General features: G+C 42.2%; 2 protein-coding genes across 5 annotated transcripts; both read right to left on the bottom strand.

Annotated features, from left to right (window-relative positions):
- Positions 1-4,996: 4,996 nt before the first annotated feature.
- On the bottom strand, positions 4,997-10,763 carry Rhoxf4g (Rhox homeobox family member 4G). The gene is made up of 4 exons (NM_001024889.1): positions 10,697-10,763; positions 10,045-10,486; positions 6,588-6,633; positions 4,997-5,270 (listed from the first exon to the last, which is right to left on the bottom strand). The coding sequence occupies exons 1-4, from the start codon at positions 10,761-10,763 to the stop codon at positions 5,220-5,222; spliced, it is 606 nt and encodes a 201-aa protein (NP_001020060.1). The 3' UTR covers positions 4,997-5,219.
- A 4,958-nt stretch (positions 10,764-15,721) lies between these two features.
- Positions 15,722-21,454, bottom strand: Rhoxf3 (Rhox homeobox family member 3). 4 transcript variants are annotated; one of them, XM_087598809.1, is made up of 5 exons: positions 21,353-21,454; positions 19,870-19,984; positions 19,298-19,661; positions 17,283-17,328; positions 15,722-15,953 (listed from the first exon to the last, which is right to left on the bottom strand). In XM_087598809.1, exons 2-5 carry the CDS (start codon positions 19,883-19,885, stop codon positions 15,903-15,905), a joined length of 477 nt encoding a protein of 158 aa, XP_087454935.1. In that variant the 5' UTR covers positions 19,886-19,984; positions 21,353-21,454; the 3' UTR covers positions 15,722-15,902. The 4 variants fall into 4 exon arrangements, with proteins under 4 accessions (XP_087454935.1, XP_087454936.1, XP_087454937.1 ...); XM_087598810.1 differs by lacking the exon at positions 21,353-21,454 and adding an exon at positions 20,784-20,917; XM_087598811.1 differs by lacking the exon at positions 19,870-19,984.
- Between the last annotated feature and the right edge of the window lie 1,251 nt (positions 21,455-22,705).

The following is a 22,705-nucleotide window of genomic DNA, read 5'->3' on the forward strand; positions in this document are numbered from 1 at the left end:
TTCATAAAGTTCGAGAGGATCAGACTCTCTAGCTTCCCAGGGTCATTGATCTTCTCTATTAGTCTCTCTACACATAGAAAGGAGGACTTTAAATGCCTGAGCTGCTTTCTGCCATGTTTAGAAATAGGTTTCTGGTTATGGAAGAGATTTGTTGGGTAGACTGCTATTTATTTCTTCATAGAAGGACTGGAATACTTGGTAGGACATGGCTTTGTGGGTGACAGAAACCCCTTTGAAATATGCATTGTCCTTGATTCTGTGCCTTTATCATTCAAAGCCTGTATGTATGTATGTATGTATGTATATACACATATGCATATATACACACATACACACATATATGCATATACATATATACATATATAAATATTTATGCATACATGTGTATGTATTTCAGCCTGCCACTCTTACCATGGGTCCTCTAAATTGAGAATAATGAAATAGCCAGGGTTATGGGTCCCCAATTAACAGTCTTGTTGTGGCAGTTTCCTTCGGAAGGACTACCATTTACTTTGCTTTCTGCCAAGAGGCCCCAATCACTCATATTCAGTTATGATGGTAGGTTTTGGGAGAGGGATCACAGTCAAAGCTCCATTTTGTATGTTTTCTTATTCCCAGGATAGCTAGCTACATCATTTAACACAGGGGTTTTGGGCCTCAATTATGATGTATTGACATTGGCTGTTTTAAATTAATGATCCTTATCTTTTGGCTCACTCAATCTCTCTTTGGATGGCTATTTTATTTTAAATTATGTGTGTTGAAGCTGGAGAAATGGCTCTGTGGTTAAGAGCACTGGTTGCTCCTCCAGAGGATCTGGGTTTAATTCCCAACACCTACTTATAACAATAGTAACTCCAAATCCAAGGGGATCCAGTGCCCTTCTCTGGTCTCTAATGAGCACTGAATGCATGTAGTGTACATACATGCAGTCAAATACCCAAACATATAATTTTTTATTAAATATATATGTATGTATGTGTGTGTGTGTGTGTGTGTGTGTGTGTGTGTGTGTGTGTTGTGGTGGTTTGAATAAGAGTGGCTCCCATAGAGCTTGATATAGCCATCTCCTAAGAGACTCAGTCAGAGCCTGACAAATACAGAAGTTAATGCTAGCAGCAAACCATTGAATTGAGAATGGGGTCCCCATTGGAGGAATTAGAGAAAGGATTGAAGGAGCTGAAGGGGTTTGCAACCCCATAAGAACAACAATGCCAACCAACCAGAGCTCCCAGGGACTAAACTACCAACCAAAGAGTACACATGAACAGACCCATAGCTCTAGATGCATATGTAGCAGAGGATGGCCTTGTTGGGCTCTAATATGAGGAGAAGCCCTTGGTTCTGCCAAGGCTGGATCCCCTAGTGTAGAGGAATGTGGGGTGGTAGGAAGTGGGGCGTGGTTGGGGAGGGGAACACCCTTATAGAAGAAGGGAATGGGGATAGGATAGGGGGCTTATGGACGGGAAATCAGGAAAGGGAAAACCATTTGAAATGTAAATAAAAAATATCCAAAAAAAAAAAAGATTGGCTCCTATAGGTTCATGTATTTGCCAGCCACAGTTGGTGAGCTGTTTGGGAAGGATTAGGAGGTATGGCCTTGTTGAAGGAAGTGTGCCACTTTGCAGTTTCAAAAGTCCACAGCAGGCTCAGTGTCTTGCTCTCTGCCTGTTGCTTATGGATCAGGATGTAAAGTTCTCAGCTATTGCTTCAGTGCCATGCTTGTGTGCGTCCCATCATGATAATGGACTAACCCCCAAAACTGTCGTCAAGTTCCAAATTAAATGCTTTCTTTTTATTAGAGCTGCCTTGGTCATGGCGTCTATTCACAGCAATAGAACAGTAACTGAGACAGGAATGTGTGTGTGTGTGTGTGTGTGTGTGTGTGTGTGTGTGTGTGTGTGCGCGTGTGTGCGTGCGCAGGTATATTTGTGCACAAAATGCATTTCCTAGTGTGGGTGGAAGCCAGAAGAAGGCACCACGTCCCCTGGACAGATGTTTGTGAGCCATTATGTGGGTGGTAGAAATCAAATCAGGATCATTTGGAAGAGTATCCAGCATTCGTAACTGCTGAGGCATTTTACCATCCCCTGGAGGGTAGGTAGATTTTCATAAGTAAGTGGATACAGTAAAGTAGGATCCATGTAGCCCCTTGACTTGATTGAGTTATATGAAAACAGTGGTCACCATTAGAGGAGGTCCTTGAACCACAAAAAGGGACCAGATTAGGGGCAGTGGACAGAGATGAAGCTGCCCTAACAGAAGCCCTTTCGCCACATATCCAGTCATCTGGAGCTGCTTCAACTAAATGTACAGCAAAAGTTAAGTGGGGATAAGAGCAGTAGATAAAGGCAAGGGGTTACAGAGCATTACAATGGGACAAAACCAGGTCACTTAATGAACTGTTGACTCATCAGTGCCTTAACGGGCCTCCATACATGGGCTGGCCAGCTTCGGGTGTGACCACCAGCCTAGAGCCGTAGAGATCTGCTTTCTGTCAGATTCTCTGGTCTCATTAAGTCATCTGGTGCCACAGCTTGGCCTCTCCAGATGGTCAGCTTGCATCGTAGTGATGTGTCAAGAACACATTCCCAGCCACCAGGAAATGGGTTTCGCTCTGCTAGGATGGATTCAAGAAGTCACTCTGTATCATTAGTACAGCGAGGGTGGTTAAAACAGCAGCGAGCAGACCTTTCCACAGGGGGATCAGGGGCTATGCATTCAGTTTCCTTACCAGACTGGAGCCCCTGGTTTAAAGGAGAGGGCGTCTCTGGTGAAGTTCACAGGCAACTGTTCTCAGCCACTATGATGTATATACTAAGGCTGAGCCAAGGGCCTGTATTTGCTGTTTGAAAATGATACCTCAAGGCTCTCCATATGCCTAAATATGGATAAAACAGTGGGGAGGAGGGCACCCATAAAGTATTTAATAAAGGCAGAACCTTGTTTGTTTGTCAGGGTGTATCTAATTCTTAATGAGGTGAATGGTAACAGTTCATTCCAGTGTAAGTGAGTCGTTTGGAACACTTTTCCTAGTCGTAGTTTCAATGTCCAATTCGTGCATTCCATTTTCCTGGAGCAGCTGGACCATTACAGCCACAATTGCTGCTCTGTTATCTGATCCTTTGGCGACAGGAATTCCAAAGCGAGGGAAGATCTTCATTAAGAGAAGTTGGACTTCCAAATATCTTTTTGTGTGTACGTGCACATATGGAAAGCTCCCACACAGCCTGAGAACACACAAAGGCTAGCAGACTGCAGCCTTAGACTCAAGGCATTTCAGTGAAGTCCACAATTATATTTCAAAAGAAGTTATCAGTTCCAAAGGAAAACCAACTGCCCACATTTCAAAAGACATTCTAAATATCCAGAAATGAGGTCAGCATGGACAAAAGGGGGGTTTCTGGGAGTTAGACAAAAGCTTGCATTCCTTAGGAACTTGTGAAACTGGTTCCCATAGGACAAAAGGACTCATTTCCCTTACATCTGGTAGAAGGGACATAGGGTCATGCATGGCGCCTGTTAGCATCAAAGGGTATTTCCGTGGGTAACTGCATTTGACATCTTTTTTCCCCTTAATATATTTTATGCATGTGTACGTATATATTTTTTGGAAGCTTCTATGTAGTGGTTTTCATATGACTTTTTAGAAATGTCTTTTGTGTTAATTATCCCTTCCCACTCCCCGCTAACCATTTTCACTGGGACATTTTATTTCCCATCTCACGGTAGCTTCTTTTCCCCAACTACAGACTCTTCCTAGGTTTTTTTTGTCATCTATGGGTCTTCCAAATGGAACATATGTATTGTGAGATTCAAAGCTCACATCTCGAAAGGAGAGAAAGCATCCAACATCTACCTTTCTGCGTCTGGATTTTCTCGTTTAGGATAATTGTTTCCAGCTCTATTCATTTGCCTGTGAATTTCAGAATTTCACTTTTCTTTATGGCTGAATAATGTTTCATTGTACCTACATCCATTACCCATTTATAAGTCGGTGAACGGCTAGGCTATCTCCATCCCCTGGCTATTGTAAATAGAACAACCGCGAACATGGGTGAGAAAGTGTCTCTGCTGTCAGATCTATGCCCCTTGAGTATATGACAAAGAACAGTATGGCTGCATCGTGCGGTAGGTCTACTTTGAGCATGTTTTCAATAGTGGCCACACTAGTTTGCACTCCCACCAGCAAGTGAATAAATCCTCATCTTTCCAAACCTCACCCACAGCAGCATTTGTCTTCATGTTTTGTTTGTTTTTGCCTCGTCATTTTGACACCGATCGGTGTATGGCTGTCCCATAGAGTCAGAATGATGAAAACAATAATATAGTATGCTGGGTGCTTTTTTTTTTTAAGAAGCCACGTTCAGTTTATCAGAAACTGTTTTTTAGAGGCTTTGGAGAAAAACCTCTGTTTACCCTGTTTCTGAAGCCATGAGAATTATACAGTCAGAAAATACTTTAAGGAGTGTCAGCCGCCTTCTGATCTGGGGAGGAGGGGTGATAGGCTTCCTGGGCTCAGGGTTTAGAACACAAAAGAGAAGGAAGTGCCCTTGTGGCCTGGATGGGATGGCTTCCAGTGGTTTTGAAGCAACCCCACAGGCAGTCATTTCTAGTGCTCTGGGTGCTTCACACAGTGGACGAGTACTGGGGAGAACTGGGAGCAGAAAAATAGGCTTTTGCTGCCTGATTCCCATGAATTCTTTGACTAGCCTCTTAGGAAGTTTCTGTCAGAGCCCAAGGTTAGAACCAGATTCCCAGTATTAGCTCTGTTTGGAAACAGTTTTTTTTTTTTCTCACTAGGGATTTTTCTTCCCCTCCTTCTGCATTTGTGGTCTGATATTTTGAGAGGGGAGGGGTGAGGGCCACATGATAGTGGGACAGAAAGAAATGTGTGAGTCAGAGCAAACCTACTATGGTACTTGGGAAACACATGAGATACACAGGGCATACGGATGCTGACTTAGTGATGTCATATTATGGAAAGAGACCTGATCGTGTTTCAAGGAGAGTTCCTTTATTACTTTACACATTTCCTGCTAATTCATAAAAACAAATGCAGCAAAGGTGCAGAAACTTCACTTCTTTATTAAAAATACAGATGTTGAAGATATAAGAGTGTAGATGGTAGCAAACACTTATCGCTATCTGGATCTTGAGCAAGGGTGGTTCTCTAGGACTCCTGCATAGTCTTCTGGAAAAGAGGCCCCTCTGAGCATTTATAGCTTCTGCTGTCTCCTATATTGTTCTCGTCTTCCCTTAAACCAATTCTACAACAATCCAGAAAAAAAAGGTTCAGTATACTAAGCAGGACTGTAATCAGAAAGCACATCGTGTAACAATAGTGGCCCTCCATAATTTATATCAATATAATTTATATCAATATAATTTATATTAATATTGTCTTGCTCAGAAGAACCTGGTGTCTCACTGTTCTAATTCTGTGAGGGGCTGAAGGGCTGGTTAGAGGGTGTAGGGCTTGCCTAGAATGTGGGAGGCCCAGACTTTTGGCTCCAGTTTTCCTGAACAGATGTGTAAAAAATTCACACCTGGTTTCTCTGTCTCTCCCATGGAGCCCTCTGCAGATACTTATCAGCACTTTGAGGCAGATGCAGTCGCATGGCCCTGAGCGTTAGAATGATAGGTGTCATTATCTGTGTGGCTTCACTAGGCACTTCGAAACAGCAGATGGACCAGGCATTTGACTCTAAGCTTTCCGCATTCTCACCAGTCTCTGTTTAAGCAATCAGCTTTCCGAGTGCTCAGCTCTGCCTGTGAACCAACCTTGTACTCAAATTTCCCCTACAAGGATCAAATTTATGCTTAGTTTTTGGTATTTCAAATAGTTTAGGATCAGGATTAGCTACACTAATATGATTATAATTTGAATAATTTGTATTTCATAACCCCAGTGGGATGTCTCCACAGAGACATCCTTCTCCTTGAAGGATACCAGTGTTCCAAAGATTTCATATGTATGTACATATATATATATATACATATGAGTTTGTATATCAATTTTACTAATACAACTATTAATGTATTCAAAGTGTACATACATATTTTTCTATGTCAAAACATATATTCTTAGTTTATCTACAGGATACATGTGTGTATGATCTCTATGTGTCTATCCTGTGTTCTCTCAGAGACTGTGCTCTGTCTTAAAGTGAGCCATTTCAAGTTGATTTTACACCCACAAATAACATAAAGCGCAACGATTATTTTGGGGGGTTGTAGAGGAGAGTTAAAAGCACTGGATGCTCTTGTAGGGGGACCCAAGTTTGGCTCTTAGCGCATGCATAAGTTAGTTCACGACAGCTTGTAATTCAAGCCCCGGGGGATTTGATATCTTCTTCTGGCCTCTGAGGATACCTGCACACATGCTACATACAGACATAGACACATCTATACAACACATGAATGAGAATTTGTTAAAAAAAAACCTTTAAAAATGTCATTCTGAAACACGAGAAGACTTAAAATAACAACAACAACAACAACAACACAACTTTACCCACAGCATAAAAGTATCCAAGATAAGCAAGTTCTAGAATGGCTGCCGTGTTAAACTGTCTTCTCCTTACCTGAACTCTGGCTTCACTCACACCTATCCATCTTGCCAGATGTCTTCTGAGGGAAAAAAAAAACAGTATTGGGCGTTTTGGAAGAAATAAAATGTTTTATTTATACTTGTTTTAAATGTTTGTTCCATCCTTTGCTTTCTGTGGCATTCGCCTTGAACATTTTTGAGGCTTAATAAAATTCCATTGGGCTTTTAATCCCAGCAGTCAGGAAGCAGAGGCAGGTGGATCTCTGTGAGTTTGAGGTCAGCCTGGTCTACACAGTCAGTTCCAGGATAGCCAGGACTATGCAGAGAGACCCTGTCTCAAACAAACAAACAAACAAACAAACAAACAACAAAACCAAAACCCAAAACAATTCTAATGGTAATATTATTTTATTATCATCCACCATTAGCAGACTTGAAAACCCAAGCAGGTCCCTAATAAGAAATTTGAAAAACACTAATACTTAAACGAGCAAAATCCTCAAAAGAAATGCTCTCAACATCAGGTGTCACCGGTGATGCAAGAGACTTTCTCAAATAATAAAACAAAAGTCACAAAACAAATACAAACAGGAAAATCCTGTGGGAGGCATTTTGTCTCCCTCCCTTCCTCCCTCCCTCCCTCCCTTCCTCCCTCCTTCCCTTCCTTCCACCTCCTCCTCTTCCCTCTCCTCCTCCCCTCCCCCCACTCTCTTGAGACAGGGGTTTCTGTGTAGCCCTAGCTATCCTGAAACTTGCTCTGTAGACCAGGCTGACCTTGAACTTACAGAGATCTATCTGACTGCCTCTGTCTGCTGAGTACTGGGGCATGCCACCATTGACTGGCTTTACATCTAAAGATTTCAAATATTCAGTTAACTCAGGAGGATGTTCAGTTTGCTGATGGTCAGGGGAATGCCACGTTATATTTATTTGTTTAATTTATTTAGAGCATGCATTCTGCAGATATAGATGTGTGTGTGTGTGTGTGTGTGTGTGTGTGTGTGTGTGTGTGTGTGTGTGCCTGCAGTGTGGTGCATCTGTGCAGATCAAAGGGCAAGTAATGGAAGACTGTTCTCTCTTTCCACAATGTGGGTCCTTGGGATTGAACTCAGGTTCTCAGGCTTGGTGGCAAGTACCTTTACCCACTAAGCCATCTTACCAGGACCAGGAAAAGAAATTTTGAACACAGTGAGCAGAAAAGGAACAGAAAAGGACAACAAAACAATGGCCATTTCACAATAATGGTTGCCTAGTCTTATATTCCCAGCGTGAGGGAGATTCAAGCATGAGGCCTCGTAAGATCCGGGCCAGCTTGGGCTACAGAGTGAGATTCCATAGCACAGAACCAGAAAGAAAAAAAAATGCCCAAGTGAGTGGAACATGCCCTAAATCCCAATAAGAATGATCTAGAGACTGGGCAGGCCTAGAACTCCTTATGTAACTCATCTCTTTGTCTCTACTTACCAACTGCTTTCCAGTGCATTACCACACAGAGCAGCATGCTTTTTGAAAGTTGTTCTTTTTTTTTTCCAGAGCTGAGGACTGAACCCAGGGCCTTGCGCTTGCTAGGCAAGTACTCTACCACTGAGCTAAATCCCCAACCCCTGCAGCATGCTTTTTGAAAATACTGTTTGGAGATCATGTTTCCTTTTTTGGCTGTGAGGATGTCACTCTCCCCTAGGCTCACATATTTGAATGCTTGTTATAGTGAATAAAATGCCCAGTTGCTTGAACTGTTTAGAAATAATAAGGGGTTGTGATTGTGTTGGAGGAGAGGGTAGGCTTTGCACTTTCAAAACTCACGAGATTCTGAGTTTCTCTTTGTCTTGTGGTTGTATCTCAAGACATTAGCTACTGTTCTCTACCTGCCTACCTGCTGCCATGCTCCCCGCCTTGATGGTCAGGAATGCTAATCCTCTGAGACTGTAACTCCCCCCACCAACTCTTTTTTTAATAAGGGACCTTGGTCATGGTGTCTTATCACAGCAAGCGGAAAGTAACTAAGACCTTAGCCTAAGCTTACAAGGGAAGTCACCCCTGTCCAGGCTTGGCATTCCTAGCAACAGGATTCCTAGAAGAAGCCACCATCTTGTTTTGCAGACCATTTTTCTATGGGAAAGGAAACAAAACAGAGGGAAAACAATCCCCAGAAACTAAGAGAAAGGTGCCACCAGGCTCTGTGGTGCTTACTTTTAATGCTAGCACTTGGGAGGCAAAGGCAGGTAGAGTTCTATTAATCCCATGCCAGCCAGGGATATATAGGGAGACCCTGAAGAGACATTGCACTTTTAAGTAAAAATAAAAACAAAAAACAGAAACACAAAAACAAAAAACCTTAAAACCAAACATGCTATATACAGATTTATGACATTTCTATTATTTAAAGCACCCGCCCTATCACAATTATTTCAATACGGCCTTACTTACAGAGAAGACATTGCTCGAAGTTTTCCACTCTGATTCATTTAAATACTATTTGAAAATGCTTTGATCCCCATTGTCTTAGCCAGAGTCACCATTGCTGGGATGAAACACCATGACCAAGAACAACTCGGAGAGGAAAGTGTTTATCTTGCTCACAGTCCCATATTTTGCTAACAGTGCATCAAAAGCACTGAAAGCAGGAACAGAAGCAGGCAGGATCCTGGAAGCAGGAGCTGATGCAGAGGCCATGGAGGGGTGCTGCTTGCTCCCCATGGCTTGCTCAGCCTGCTTTCTTATAGAATCCAGAGAAGGCCTCACCCACAATGGGCTGGGCCCTCTCGTTTCAACTAATAATTATGAAAATACCCTAAAGGCTTGCCTACAGCCTGATCTTTTAAAAAATATTTGTTTTTTATTTTTATTTGCATTGATGTTTTGCCTGCATATATATTTTGGTGAGGGTTCCAGATCCTCTGGAACTGGAGTTACAAAGCTGCCACATGAGTGCTGGGACTGAAATCTGGCTCCTCTGGAAGAGCAGCTACTGCTCTTCACTGTTAAGCCATCGCTTCCAGCCCCCTACAGCCTGATCTTATGGAAACGTTTACTCAGTTGAGGATCCCTCCTCTCTTATGACTCTAGCTTGTGTTAAGTTGCTATAAAACTGTCAGGAACAAACATTTTGCACGAGTCTCCCACCGACCCCAGCCCACTACCCCACGACACTAAGGCAAGATGCAAGATTCTGGCAGCCTTGATTTTGGAAGTGACTTTTATTTAGGGTAAGAGGCCAGCTGAGGAAATAGCCCAGAAGGTAAAAAGATAAAGGTAAAGGGGAAGGTAAAGGGGGAAGGTAAAGGAAGGAAGTCTGAAGGCCTGCAAGTGATCCTGAGACACACATGGTGGAAGGAGAGAACAGCTGTATTCTGAGCATGTATGGGGTGAACACTGCACCCACAGTCACACGGCCCCACTCCCACAAACAAATCAAGCAAATATGTATATAATATGCAATATTGAAGGGGTAACGCCCACTGTGGGCTGCCATATGCTCCCGGGAAGCTTACCTTTCTTCTGCACCGATGAAGTGATTCTGCTGGAAAATTCGCTCCATCTCCTGCAGCTGCCACCGAGTGAACTTGTAGTGGAAGCTACGCTGGCGTACCAGCACCGACACAGGCTTTACGTCAGGCATCAGCACTGGAACAGGCTGCACACCAGTTATCAGCACGGGAATAGGCTGCGCATTCTCTAAGACCTCAATGTCCTCAGGGACTGGCTTCTCTGGCTGCTTCTCGTTCTCCTGGTCTTTGCCTCTGGTGCCATGGTCCTCTTGGTTCCTGTTATCCACGAGGCCTGCAGCGCCAGCAGCGGGCCCACCTTCTCCACTTAATTCTTTTGCTCCTTCCCCATCTGCTGCTGCTGCTGCTTCAGATCCAGGCTGGTCCTGTCCACTCTCTCCCTCATTTCTACCCTGTCCATCTGCTAAAACCTTCTGTGCCTTTGCACCTGGAAGCGGGGAAACAAAAAGCAAAAATCAACAAAACAAAACCAAAAAAAAAAAAAAAAAAAAAATCAGGCGTCAGGGCCTAGCTAGTGCAGAGGTACCATGAAGTCTCAGAAAAGGCTGCTGCATCCAGCAACTGCCCAGTCACTTCTGTGGACCACATTCCTCCCCTTGTGGACGTGGCTAACCCACCATTCCCAGAGGGGACTCACCATTCAATTTTTCCTTATCTTCGTCAAGTCCCTCATGAAGTACGCAGTTGGTGTTTTGATGCTCCATGTCCTGAACGCTTCTCTGCAGCCTACCCCAGCTGATTCTGACTCGGAGCTCCTGAGGTTATGAAAGCCTAAAGCCGAATGCCGGAGAGCCGAGCTTCTCAACCAGGAAGAGATTCTCTTGTAGCCCTTGGGGGCGGTAGTGCAGGTTAACAAGTATCCAATCATGGGTGCGCTACCCTGACTTCCATTTGAACTCCTGCAGCAATGGGTTGAGCTTGAGGTGCAAAGCAGACCAGGTTGGTGCTGCAATGAGCAGGATAAATTTGCAGGGACCGCGTGGTACTTTGCCTTGTATGGATGCACATGTGGCTATCCAAATTGCAGTTGGATAAATTATCTTCTAGGGTCAACTGTGCCAAACCACTTGTATTGAAGAAAAAAGGCTCTGAAGGCCTTGGAGAAGTGTTTTTAGAATACCTCATGTTTAGTTGGGGGTGCTTTTTTATGACTTTAATCCCAGGATTCAGGGGAAAGACGGAAGTGAATTTCTGAGATCCAGGCCAGTTTGGTTTACATAGTGATTTCCAGGACAGCCAGAACCACAGTGAGACTATCTCCTCTGAAAACAAAGGGGGGCTTTAGTGTAGGCCTGGTAGTTTATACTAGGCGCCTGTGACTTGACAGCGAACAGAAAATAAACTGATAAGATTATCCACGGGGTCTCTTCCTTCGAGTGTTCACAAAAAGCGCACTTAGAATCTGTCATGTTTCCATATTGTGCCTTTGCAGGAACTTGGGTGTGGATTGGGCAGACTCATAAAACTGTTAAGTACTGTTAGAGCTGTGAGAATTGCATAGCTGTGCTGAAGTTCCTTGCATTTCTCTTGATTGGGCCCTCCTAATGTTTTCTCTGAACGATCAAAAGGCCAAGAGCAGGCACCAATCTCCTTCCAGAAATTCAGTTAAGTGGCCCCTCTGCTGGCATGTGGTCAAATTGGTCTTTAGGCAGCAAATGGTTTTCAACATGTTCTGGCCACTCTGAGACTATCTCCACGCAGTTTCTTTTCCAGGGTGGGAATATTCTGGGGTCCTGGTGCCAGAAGAGGGGTTCTTCTCCCACCAAAAGACATACCTCAAAATTCTGGACATTTCTTAAAACCAATTGTTGTGTGACCCGACAGTGCTGTTATCAAGGTGCACAGAACCTGAGGAATTTTTTTCTCTATAGCTCTGGTCAAGATTATAAAGATACCAATGTTTGTGTTTGGGCATGCAGTTTATCACAGAGAGTCCTTGCCTAGCTTTGGTAATGCCAGCCATGGCCAATTCCCAACACTGTCTTTTCTTCTCTTTTTTTTGGGGGGGGGTGTTGTTTTTTTGAGACAGGGTTTCTCTGTGTAGTCCCTGGTTGTCCTAGAGCACACTTGGTAGATCAGGCTACCCCCAAACTCAGAGATTCACTGCTTCTGTCTCCCAAATGTTGGTATTAAATGCGTTCTCCACCACTGCCTGGCAGTCTTAGTCTTTTAATGCTTATAATCTTAGAACTCAGGACATAGGGGGCAGAAAGATCAGAATTTCATCTTAAGTTTGTTTGTCTCTAGCTTGAGACACATATCACACTCTCTGAAAAAAAATTTCCTCTCCTTTCCAAAATTTTAATATCTTGATTTTTCAAATAAAGTAGTGGGCAGTGGACCTGGTTTAATTTTTAAACTCATGGAGATACACTTTTTGTCTTAAGATGTGATCTATCCTTGAAAATGTTCCCAGTATATTTGAAAAAAAACCTGTATTTTATTGCTTGTGATTGCCGTGTACATAAGAGTCACAACTGGCTAGGGTTCCTGCTTGCTCTCCTCCTTTGGTGCTTACATAGCACCTTCTGGTGCTATGAAAGGGACGAGGCTTCCAGATCAGATCCATCTGCATTCCTCCAAGTGCTCTGTGTGAAGTATGTCCAGGCTCTAGTAACACAGAGTAACTCAGTTCTGGGAGGTCATTCGGGGCAATTGCAGTAGGAAGATTTTTTTTGAAATCTCTCTGAGTGCTCTGGCCAACAAGTTGAAGTGGGAATTCTCATGCCTGGTATTGGGGGTTTTACTATATAGTCTATGCCTCTTGTGGGGAGCATTGTCATCCCAAGTGGGGTAATGTAACTAAGAAAAATATTTATATATTAAGTTATTCTAAGCATATGCATATACATACATGTGTTTATATACATGGACTTATATGTATTACATGTAATTTAGGTAAATAATTACTATGTTTTTTTTCAGACATCCTTAGTGTTGTTTAACACTTTCTTTTTTAACCTACTTCCCAACTTCCCAATTAAAGCCCCCCCTTTTTTTGCATTTCCCCCTTCAAATTATTTGTGTACATCTGTTTGCTTCTGCAGTACTATCCAGCTCTCCATGGTCCCGTTTTACTTTCTAGGTTTCTGCTGTTACTCCATGATATGTACTAATCCCTGATGGTTTGGGGCTAGGAACCTTGCATGAGAAAGAACATATTGTATTTGTCTTTCTGGGTTATCTCACTCAATATAATATTTTCTAGTTCCCACTTACCTGAAGATTTCATGATTTCAGTTTCCTTTACAGCTGGGCGGTATTGTATAGTGCATAATCCACATTTCCGCTACTCATTTGTTATTGGACATTTAGATTGGTTCCATTGCTCAGCTGTGAACACAGCTGAGCAAGAATCCGCAGAGAAGGATGCTGAATCCTTCAGACAGATGCCAAGGAGTGCTATAGTTGGGTCATCTGGGAGATTGAATTTCAACTTCTTGATGATCCCCCACAGTGATAGATAATATAATATATTTTATATATAATATACGTAATACTGATTTAACTATAGATCATGTTTTCCTCTTATTTACCTTTTAGCCACCTGCTGGCACAACTCAGAACACTGTTTAATTTAAAGAGAGAAAAAGCTGTATAATCACTCCAAAGATATCAGAGAACACATGATATAATTTAACAATATTTTGTATTAAAATCCTTTAACAATAGCAATTTTATTAGATCGCTTACCATCTAAAAAGTGTATTTGCCAAATGAAAACAAAAACATGTTTAAGGGCTGGAGAGATGTCGCAGTGGTTAAGTACACTGACTGTTCTTCCAAAGGACCTTGGTTTGGTTCAGAGCACTCACATGGCAGTTCACAGCTGTCTGCAACTCCAGTTCTATAGGAATCCGACCACCTCTTCTGACTTTTGTGGGTACTACATGCACACAGTGCATTGCATGGTGCATATACTTAGTGCATATACATACATGTAGGCAAAGCACCTGTACATATAAAATAAAGTGGTAACAAAAAATATACTTTAGATCTACTTATTTTATACATGAATGTTTTGCGGGCCCATGTGAGTGTGCATTTGTGTACGTGTGAGTGTGTATGCTTACTAAAGTGTGGTATAATGTCTAGGTGGGTGAATATGTGTGATTGAGTGTGTGCATGTATATGAGTATGCATGTGAGAGAGTTGTGGGTGTGAGTGTGTGTTTTGTTATTGTGTTTTTGAGTGTTAGTTTGAGTGCCTGTGTGACTTTAACTGCATGTGTTATGTGGAGTGTGTGTGAGTGTGTAAATGAGTGTGAACATGTGTCTACATCTGTGTGAGTATGTATGCAGGCATGTGTGAGTATGCATATGTGTTTAGTGTCTTTTGCTTAGAATAAAGTGTTCTTCCTTATTTTTTATGGTCAATTTTAGTTTGAAGGCCATTTTTTATCCATGTTTTAGGATAGGAACGTCTTTTTGCTTCCTGGTCTCATTTGCTTGGAACATTTTTTCCCTACATCCTTTCACTGTTCTTGAAGATAAGAAGAGTTTCTTTTAGATATCAAAAGATAGAGTTTCTTTCTTTCTTTTTTTTTTTTTTGGTTCTTTTTTTTTTTTTTTTTTTGGTTCTTTTTTTCGGAGCTGGGGACCGAACCCAGGGCCTTGCGTTTGCTAGGCAAGCGCTCTACCACTGAGCTAAATCCCCAACCCTAGAGTTTGTTTCTTAATCCATTTATCTAACTTGTGTCTTTTGAGACACCAGGCACCAGGATTTTTTCATAGTTTCCTTAGGTTTCATCCAGGATAGCTTGGCAAAAAGAGATTCCATACTTCTTCTGGTAAAATTATTTGATTTCATTCATGTTGATTTCCAAACTGGAGACCAAACTCCTGATGGTACGTTCCAGCGCCCTTCAGCTGGAGTGCTGGCGACACATCTACATAGGTAGTTTCAGAATTATAGTGACCATGACATGGACAAAATTGTGTTTTTGAGTTTTTAAGTGGTAACCTTTTTACCAGGAATTATTTAAGAAGTTATAATATTGAAAAGACACATTTTCAGTATTAGTTTGGTTCTGAATTCACAATATATGTATATTTTGCAAAGTTATCATAAGAAGTGTCAGTCAGCATGGGCTCTAGGAAAGAGGGACACTATGTCTCCTGGGTATGGGTTGGGTGACCTAGAGAGAGACACCTCCTTGAGAAGGATGGGGGTGGGTTCTTCTCTTCCCTTTGAAACAGCAGAACTTCTGGCAAAGTGCCCTGTTTATGCCATGGAAATAGAGAAAAGAAGAGTTTGGGGAGCAGCCTAAATAAAGCACCGTGGTGATCTCGAGAGTCCCATGACTGACCTATAAGGAAGTTTCTCAGAGATCAGCATTGAAATAAAATCCTCACTCTGGCCAGAATCAGCTCTGTCTGGATAAGGACTCTCTCTAGGGTCTTGCCCTGCCCCTCCCATATATTTCTGGCCCCACATAGCAGGAGAAGAGGTAAGCCCAGCATGACAGGTGAACTAAAAAAAGTATGTGGGTCAGTGAAAACCCACTATGGAACTTGCAAAGCTCTTGTGATAGAAACAGCCTGCCTATGGTACTATAGCAATATCACCTCATGCAAGGAGACCTTGTTATTTAGTTTAAAGGACATTTCCTTTCTAGCTTACACACATATTTTACTAAATCAAAAGGCACATGACACAGATATATTGAAAATTCACATTGTTATTGAAATACAAGTGCTTCGGAGATAAAGAATATAGTAACATAATGTTAATAGCAGAAACAATTTCATCTCTAGCTGGTGCCTTGGCTACAGTAGCACTCCAAGGCTCCTCCACAGTTGCCAGGGAAAAATGTACTAGAAAGCAGGAGAACTTCAGAGACCTTATAGCCTCTTATATCGCCTGTATTGTTCTCTCCTCTTCCGAAACCATCTCTAAAATGAGTGAGGAAAAGGAATTGATTCAGCATAGTAAACTTTTAGGACAATAATTGAAAAAAAAACCATATCACGTAAGTTTATATATCAGTATTATATTATACTACACAGAAGAACTTGGTGTCTCACTCTTCTAATTCTGAGGGACTGAGGGGCTGAGGGGCTGAGAGGCTGAGGGGCTGAGGGGCTGAGGGGCTGAGGGGCTGAGGGGCTGAGGGGCTGAGGGGCTGAGGGGCTGAGGGGCTGAGGGGCTGAGGGGCTGAGGGGCTGAGGGGCTGAGGGGCTGAGGGGCTGAGGGGCTGAGGGGCTGGCACAGGGTCCAGTGTTGGCCTAGAATGTGGGAGGCCCTGGTTTCTACCCTAGCACTGCATATAGTCACAGAAAAAGTGTTCAAAAGTTGCACACCTTGTTTCCCTCTATACTGCAATTCATATTGGAGGATGTGAGCAGCATTTTCAGGCTGATGCACCAGCATTTACATCAGCTTTATGAGTGCTGGGTTCAGCCTGTGAGCTATCACCTAACTAAAGTTCCTCCTGTAAGGATAGAATTTATGCTTGGTTTTGAGCATTTCAAATAGTTTAGGATCATGAAGCCCCTAGCCCCAGTATGACTCCACAGAGAAACACTACCTAGAAGATGCCAGCATTACAAGAAGTTGCACACAGTTATATACGGAATATATATGTGTGTGCCTATTTATCTATATGAGGTTAATATAATTATATATACTAAATACCTATTTTATAAGTTAAGATATGTATGCTTGTTAATTTATCCATAGAATACATGTTGTGAGAGATATATATTTATATATATACATACATACATTATATATATATATATATCGTGTGTGTGTGTTTGTCTAAGAAATGAAAGTAGTTCAGTGCTATTCTTTGTTTCTATGGAAAGTTATGTTCCATTTTGAAATATGCCCTTTGTGCATGGTGATGCTTCTTTATTCCGTTTCTACTCACAAACACCAAGCTCAAAAATAATTCTAAGAGGGCTGCAGAGACAGCTCCATGGTCAAGAACACTTGCTTCTTCTCTTGCACAGGGACCAAATTTGTTTCCTAGTATCTATCTCGGGTGGTTACTACCTGTAACTCCAGTTCCAGGGAATTTATGTCTTTTTCTGGATTCTTTAGGCACTTGGACACATGTTTTATATGCAGACAGAGACATACACATGATAAAAATAAAAATCTTTAAAAACATTCTGAAACAGTTTTATTTTAACAACAAAATAAGACGAATGAGTCCAAGACCTAAAGCAAGTTGTAAAATGGCTGTCCTGCCAAGTGACTTTTTTTGGTTTACTGACCTTCACTATGGCTTCAGTCACACCCATCCATCTGGCCAGTTGTTTTCTGAGGGTAAAATGGCAGATGTTCAGTATTTAGCATCACATATGAAAGAAAAATGTGTGAAGGACCTTTTATATTTGCTTTAAAATGTTGGTCTCATCCCCCACCTCCTTTGACATTTATCTTGAATGTTTTGAAGATTTAAACAAATGCTATGAGTAATTTTAGTTTATTATTAATGAACCATTCATACACATGAAAACCCATGTATGTTCCTAATAAGCATTTTTAAAAGCAACAACACAGGCACCAACAACCTCAAGTGAGATGGTGGTAATACTGGGTATGGTGGTGTAGGAGACGCCACCTCTAAAAACAAAACAAAACAACAACAACAACAAAAAAAAACCCACCAAAAAACCAAACAGAGCAATAGTTGCAAAGCAAATGCATGTGGAGGAATCCTGCATGAGGAATCCTGTGTGAGGCCCTTTGTCAGAACAGAAGGATAAACTCAAAAGAAGATGGATTAATAGAGAGCATATGAAGGTTTCTAATGTGCCATTAGTACAGGAGGACATCCAATGTACTGAGTGTTGGGGGAAATGAAATGTTAAGTGTGTGTGTGTGTGTGTGTGTGTGTGTACGTGCATTCCTGTGCCATAGCGAACGTGTGCAGGTCTGAGGGCACTGATGGAAGTTAGTTTGCTTTTTCCATCATGTGGATGTGGATCCTGGGGACAAAACCCTGGTTCTCCAGGTTGGTGGCAAGTGCTTTTACCCATGGAACAATCATCTTACTGGACTTGGGAAAGAAAATATTTAAGCACAACAGATAGAAATGTTCAAACCAAAAACAAACAAACAAACAAACAAACAAACAAAAAAACCCCCAAAAACCCAAGCCCCAAAAAACCAAAACCCCTCCACAGGACTGGCAATCCCTTCCCAAATTCCCAGAGTAAGGGAGGCTTAAGCAATGGGCCCTTGCAAGGTCTAGGCCAGCCTGGACTACAGAGTGATCAGACAACAAGAAGAATCAGAAAAAGGAACCCAGATAAGCTGAACATGCCTTAGATCTCAGCACAAAAACTCTTATGGAGCCACATGCCCAGTATTAAGTCGTGTTTTTATGCAGCATTTTCTGTGGGCAGGGTGGTAGAAAAGGGAGGCCCAAAATACTAAGAGACTGTTGGGACCAGGCTTGGTGGTGCATTTCATTCCAGCACTTGGGAGGCAAAGGTAGGTGGATCTCTGTGAGTTTGAGGTCAGTTCTGTTCTTTAGTGTGAGTGCCAGGCCAGGAAGGGATTCATAGTGAGATTTTGGAGGTGGGGGTTAAGGAGAGATGTATGTTAATGAGTTTATCATTATAAAAATTTTAAAGGAAAAAATACATGACATACAGACGTATCAAAAATGTTAACAAGAGCAGGATGCCACACTGTACTATCCCAACCATAGCTCAGCCTTGCGTGTCTCTTTAAAAAAAAAAGGGCCTTAATAATATAGGAATCATTGACAGAAGTTTTCTACTTTGATTCATTTAAATACTGTATGAAAATGACTTCATTCTTATTTTGTTTAACTCTTAACCTTACTCCAGAACCATAGTGCAGGACACAGGGTTCGGCAGCCTGAATTTTTCAGCAAACTAGTATTTCAAGGGGGCAAGTATTTGTCGGGACTGACAAGATGGCTAAGTGGGTACCCATGCTTGCTGAAAAGCCCTGATGACCTCAGTTTGATGCCTTGGACCCACGTGATGGATCCTAAAACTTAATGCTGCAAGCATCCTCTCGCCTTCTCTTATGCCAAGTGGTACACACACACACTACTACATCCACCACCACCACCACCACCACCACCACCACCACCACCACCACCACCACCACCACTACCAGATAAATGAAGTTACGTAATTTAAAAAAATTTAGGCCCTGTGGGAGACCAGGAAGAAAGTTAACGGTCACCGTGGGGCAGCACGTGCTCCCATCAAATAGGACATACGGTCAGGTCAGGCAATCTCCTCACCTTGCTTCTACACTGAGGAAGCAATTGGCCTTGAAAATGCTCTCTAGTTCCTCCAACTGCCACTGGGTGAATCTATGGCGTAGTCGACGTCGTGGCACCTGCCTAGGCACAGACTGGACACTCTTGCCCTCAGCATGCTCAGGAATCGGCTCCTTCAGTTGCTGCTCATTCTTCTGGCCTCCGTTGGCGCCACCATCTTCCTTGTTCACGTCTGTATCTACAAGGCCTGCAGTGCCAGCAGCAGGACCCTCTCTGTTTAATTCTTTTATTACTCTCACTTTTGCTGCTGTGGCTCCCATTGCCGGCTCGCCCTGTCCTCTATCTTCCTCGTTTCTTCCCTCTTCAGTCAGCAAAACCTTTGTACCTGGAGGTGGGAAAATAAAGATCAGCAGTTGGGGCCTGACTTAGTCAAGAAGTCTCAGAGATGCGCCTGTCCAGTCATCTCTCCGAAGTCATATCCGTTACTGTCATGGAGATAGTTACGTTCCCAGCTATGTACTGACCGTTCCCTATACCCCCATTCTTATCAACTCCAAGAATAAACAAGTACGTGATGATGTAACACTCCATACCTTGAGTGCTGTCCATTTTAGTTTTACATCTGTAGAATTAACTGGAACCTCTGGTAATTCCGATGTAGTTCCGGTAATAGAGCAGAAGCAGTGACCCTTGACCTGGAAGAGATTTCTTCCAGCCCATTCCACATTACTATGTGTCCAGTTATAGATGTAATGTTCTGGCTTCAAGCTCATCACCTGTTGCTATGGATTGAGCCCTGAGGTGCCCTAGTGAGAGCAGTTTGGTGCTGTGATAAACAGAATGTGTTTTCAGGGAGGGCACAGTCCTTGGGCAAGTAGAGATGCGGAAATGGCCTTTTAAGCAGCATCTCAGCTGAGTCCTCTGACTTTGGTGAATTATCTTCCTAGGGAAGGGATAGTGGTCAATTATAAGAGCCTATTTGAGAGGATTAAGAAAAGATCTCCCAGTAACTCTGGAGCTCTTGGGGAAAATGTTTGTAGAATTACCTCTTGGTCTAATGCTCCACATTGACTCCTTGGTAGTGGGCAGAGAAAAGAAATCAATATGATTATCTAGGAGGCCTTTTCCTTTGGACTTTCACAGAAAGTGAATTTAGATTTTCTGGTGGTTTGAATGAGAATGCCCCCCCATAGGCATATATATTTGAATTCTTGGTCCCTAATTGGTAGAAGTAATTGGGAAGGGTTGGGAGCTATAGCCTTGTTGGAAGAGGCATGTTGTTGGGGGTGGGCTTTCAGGTTTCAAAGGCCCACATTATTCCCAGTTAATACCTCTCCCCTCTGTTGAGAGCTTGTGGATGAAAATATAAGCTCCCAGCTACTGCTATAGTGCCATGCCTGCTTACCTGCTGCCATGCTTCCTGCTACTGGGGTGGGGGTTGGGAAGTAGGTTAGTAGTACTGTCAAGTTTTGGTAAGTACTGGTAAAAGCTATAAGAATTGTCATACCTGTGCTGAGCTTCGTCACATTTGTCTTGAGCACACACACACACACACACACACACACACACACACACACACACACACAGAAAGACACACACAGAGAGATACACATACACACACTTCTAATGTCTTCTCTGAACAATCAAAGTGTCAAGAGCCTTGGTCTTTTATGCCTTGGTCTCCATCCCAGAACTGTCAGTCAAGCAGCCCCTTTACTGGCATGTGGTCAGAGTCATCCCAAGGCAGCCAAATTTTCCCAACATGTTCTGGTCACTCTTAAAATAGAAGGCCATACACTACTATCATGTTTCCAGACTGTTCCTTGTTTGGGGTGGGAATATCCTAGAGTCCTGGTGCTGGAGTTCTCCTAAGATTAGACTTACCTCACAGTTCTGACAACTACCTCACAATGAAGTCTACATGTTTATCTTTCCTAGTTTTTCCTCCCTCTTTGCTCTAATCCCAACATTGCCATGTCAAGCACAGGAGAATTTTTTTTCTATCCCTAGTCTGGTCAAAATAGTAAAGATATCCATTTCTGCCTGGGGTTGTAGCTCAGTTTGCATTGTCCTTACCTAGCATGCTTAAAGGCACAGGATCTCTATGAGCTGCACAAAGCTAGCATGGCGCGTAGCAGTCCTGTAATGCTAGTCTGTGAGGAGGTAGATGCCAGAGTCACCCTAGTTTACAAAGTGAGTTTGTGTTCAGAGAGGGACATATGACACCATCTAAAAATAGTAAATGACACTCTATCTAAAAAAAGACAACCATTTCTTTTCCCCAATTATGATATTGCCATCTACAGCAATGAAGTATGCAAGGTGCCTGATTTAATTTTTAAAATTCACTGACATGTGTTTTTATGTCTTATTATATAATTTACCCAGAGGCATTCCATGTATGTTTAGAAACAATATGTATATTGCTGCTTGTGGTTAGATCATCCAGTCTATTATGCTTTATTTTAGTGAGTTTTTCTTTCTTTGGGATGCTCTACTTTTTATTATAAATTATTGAAATCTATATTGCTTTAGAATTGCCCATTTCCCACTTTATATTGTTATTTCAGGCCTTTTTTTAAAAATACTTTTGAGATAGCGTTGTCTAGGCAGCCCTGGAATTTTATATACCAAAGGATAACCTTAATCTGTTCCTCCTGCTTCTACCTCCTAGTTTCTGGGATAATAGCACTTGCAACCACCCTCTGTTCCTTTTTGAAGAATTGTTTTGGTCACATCTAGAATTATCCATCAGCAGGGTTTAAACATTCCTTTCACAGCCTTAACTATGCTGTTTACAGTACTTCCTGGCCTCCATAAGGGCTCTATTCATTTTATCTATATGCCAGTGGATATGATGCTTCTTTCCTGTTATTGTCAAGCATTTTGTCAAGAACAGGTGAGTCTTGGTGTAAATATCAAGTTTACGGTATTTAAGGCAGTTAGGTTTTGTTCCATGGCTAGTGCTGTAGGATTTGCCAGATTTCGTCACTTTGCCATTATTTCTCCAAGTGCTCTTTCTGCTGCGTTCTCTGGCCCTTCTAATTTTCTGGCAGTTTACTCAGGTGCTCACATTTTTCTTTTTAAATTTATATTTTATTTACTTATATTATGGGGTGTATGCCATGGCACATGCGCAAAAACCATAGTACATAAAAAAATAAAAAAATTAAAAATTAAAAAAAATAAAAAAATTAAAAAACCCCCAAAACCATAATACACCTCGTAGGAGTCAGTTCTCTCTTGCTATGTGGAGCCTAGACACCAAACTCAGGATGCCAAGCTTGGCAGTAGGTATCTTTACCCATGGTGCCATCTTGTGAACCCCTACATTTTTCTTTTTGTCAGGTATTTTTGTTGTTGTCGAAAATATTTTTCCATACTATTGTATATTTATCCTAACTACAGTTTTGCCTCCCCTATTTTCCC

This window comes from Rattus norvegicus, chromosome X (assembly GCF_021556685.1).
Source record: "Rattus norvegicus strain SHRSP/BbbUtx chromosome X, alternate assembly SHRSP_T2T, whole genome shotgun sequence".
Lineage (NCBI taxonomy): Eukaryota > Metazoa > Chordata > Mammalia > Rodentia > Muridae > Rattus > Rattus norvegicus.

Excerpts from the sequence above, each read along its gene's own strand:
- Rhoxf4g (NM_001024889.1), bottom strand. The coding sequence starts at position 10,763 with ATGGAGCATCAAAACACCAACTGCGTACTTCATGAGGGACTTGACGAA. Across the intron at positions 6,634-10,044 it reads TTCATCGGTGCAGAAGAAAG|AAGACATCTGGCAAGATGGA; the intron begins GTAAGCTTCCCG and ends TTTTTCCCTCAG. Across the intron at positions 5,271-6,587 it reads TGAGTGAAGCCAGAGTTCAG|AATTGGTTTAAGGGAAGACG; the intron begins GTAAGGAGAAGA and ends GGATTGTTGTAG.
- Rhoxf3 (XM_087598809.1), bottom strand. Across the intron at positions 17,329-19,297 it reads TTCCTCAGTGTAGAAGCAAG|AAAACAACTGGCCAGATGGA; the intron begins GTGAGGAGATTG and ends TTTTACCCTCAG. Across the intron at positions 15,954-17,282 it reads TGACTGAAGCCATAGTGAAG|AGATGGTTTCGGAAGAGGAG; the intron begins GTCAGTAAACCA and ends CACTCATTTTAG.